General features: G+C 62.0%; 1 protein-coding gene across 1 annotated transcript; it reads left to right on the top strand.

The window, feature by feature from the left end:
• Positions 1-99: 99 nt before the first annotated feature.
• On the top strand, positions 100-1803 carry LOC103799695 (flotillin-1-like; the record flags this gene model as incomplete). The annotated part of the gene is made up of 3 exons (XM_009072045.1): positions 100-219; positions 914-1009; positions 1651-1803. Coding segments are annotated over 3 exons (369 nt in total), but the record flags the coding sequence as incomplete, so codon positions are not given.
• Positions 1804-2421: the final 618 nt, after the last annotated feature.

Here is a 2421-nt window from a genome sequence, read left to right as displayed (position 1 = left end):
GTCCCTGTCCCCCCCAGGTGTGTCCCTAACCCCATCCAGGTGTGTCCCCTGTCCCCCAGGTGTTCCCACCCCCTCTCAGGTGTGTTTCCCCCCCCCCAGGAGCTGTACAAGGACCGTCAGAAGTTCTCTGAACAGGTATTCCAGGTGGCCTCGTCCGACCTGGTGCACATGGGGATCAGCGTCGTCAGCTACACCCTCAGGGACATCCGGGATGAGCAGGTGAGGCTTACCTGGGGCACACCTGGGATGCACCTCAGGCACACTGGGGCACACCTGGGATACACTTGGGACAAGATGGAGATTTGTTGATACACCTGGAACACACCTGGAACATGTGGGACACACCTAATACTGAGCTGAAACACACCTGTGGTCAGTGGGGCACACCTGGGCAGGTGGGGCACACCTGGGATACACCTGGGGCAGGTGGGAGACACCAGAGAGACACCTGGGATACACCTGTGGCAGGTGGGTCACACCTGGGGTGCACTTCACATACACCTGGGGCACCTGGAGCACACCTGGGACATGCCTAGGACACCTCGTATACACACCTCTGGCACGTGGGGCACATCTGGCTTATACCTGGGAGACATCTGGAGCAGGTGGGAGATGCATGGGTTACACCTGGGGCAGGTGGGACATACCTGGGACACACCCTGGGCACACCTGAGATACATCTGGGGCAGGTGTTACCTCAGATACACATGGGAGAGGTGGGACACACCTGGGCCAGGTGGGATAGACCTGGGACACACCTGGTCCGGGTGGGATAGACCTGGGCCACACCTGTGCCACACCTGTGCCAGGTGTACTGGTCCTGTGCTCCTCTGGGTGTCCCTGAGGTCACACCTGTCAGTGAGGGGTCCCAGGTGAGTGCCCAGGTGTGATCCAGGTGTGTGCCCTCCCCCAGGAGTACCTGCAGTCTCTGGGGAAGGGTCGCACAGCTCAGGTGCAGCGCGACGCGCGCGTGGGCGAGGCCGAGGCCAAGAGGGACGCGGGGATACGCGTGAGTACCTCACCTGGGCACCTGGGGCACACCTGGCACCACCTGGGCCTCACCTGCGCCATCTATGCCACCCAACCTGGTCCTTCTGTCATCCTCCTGGGTCACCTGGCACACCTGGGGCACACCTGAGCCAGCTCTGGCACACCTGGGCAACACCTGGCACACCTGAGACATCTCTGGCGTGCCTGGGGCACATCTGGGAAATCTCTGTCACCTATCCTGGCTCTTCCATCACCCTTCTGGGTCACTTGGCACACCTGGGCAGCACCTGGGTCACACCTAGCCCCCCCTGAGCCACACCTAGCATCCCCTGGGCCACACCTGGGGCACCTCTGGCACATCTGGGCCACCCCTGTGCCATTTCTGCCATACCTGGGCCACTTCTGGCACCTATTTTGGCACTTCTGGTACCTGTGTTACCTGGCATACCTGGGCCATCTCTGCACCTCCTGCGCCACACCTGGACTGCCCCTGGCATGCCCTGGGCCACACCTGGGTCACCTGGGGCACACCTGGCATCCCCTGGCCCACACCTGGGTTACCCCTACCACCCACCTTGGCCCTCCCATCACCCATGTCCCCTGGGCCACACCTGTCCCTCCCCACCCCCTCCCAGTACTCCCAGTTCGCTGTGCCCGCAGGAGGCTCTGTCCAGGCAGGAACAGGTGTCTGCTGAGCTGCTGAGCGAAGCTGCCACGGCCGAGGCCCAACGAGACTTCCAGGTGAGACAACTCACCTGTGACAGCGACGTGAGCGCCCACCGCGCCCGGGCAGACCTGGCGTACCAGTTGCAGGTACGGGGAGGGACTGGGGGTCACTGGGAGGGGATTGGAGCTTACCAGTCCAGGTTCACGTGGGTGAGGATATACCTGGGTGGACAGGTGGAGGGGATGGAGCTGCCCCTGATCTGCCCAGAGCTCAACTGGGACTCACCTGGGGCACAACTGGATCCCAGTTTGACTCTTCTAACCCTTCTCTAACCCACCTTGGTCACACCTGTGCCCACCTGGATCCTGATGTGACTCCTCTAACCCACCTGGAACTCATCTGGATCCCAGTTTGACTCCTCTATCCCTTCTCTAACCCACCTGGGTGACACCTGGGACTCACCTGTGCCCACCTGGATCCTGATGTGATTCCTCTAAACCCCTTGGGTCACATATGGGACTCTCCTGTGCCCACCTGGATCCTGATGCGACCTCTCTATGCCCCCCTGGGTCACACCTGGAGCTCTCCTGTGCCCACCTGGATCCTGATGTGACCCGTCTATGCCCCCTGGGTCACACCTGGAGCTCACCTGTGCTCTCCTGTGCCCACCTGGATCCTGATGTGATCCCTCTGTGCCCCCTGGGTTACACCTGGAGCTCACCTGTGCCCACCTGTGCCGTGTGCAGGTGGCGCGGTGCCAGCAG

The sequence above is a fragment of the Acanthisitta chloris genome, unplaced genomic scaffold (genome assembly GCF_000695815.1).
Source record: "Acanthisitta chloris isolate BGI_N310 unplaced genomic scaffold, ASM69581v1 Scaffold13790, whole genome shotgun sequence".
NCBI lineage: Eukaryota > Metazoa > Chordata > Aves > Passeriformes > Acanthisittidae > Acanthisitta > Acanthisitta chloris.
This window is presented reverse-complemented; position numbering and strand designations above follow the sequence as displayed.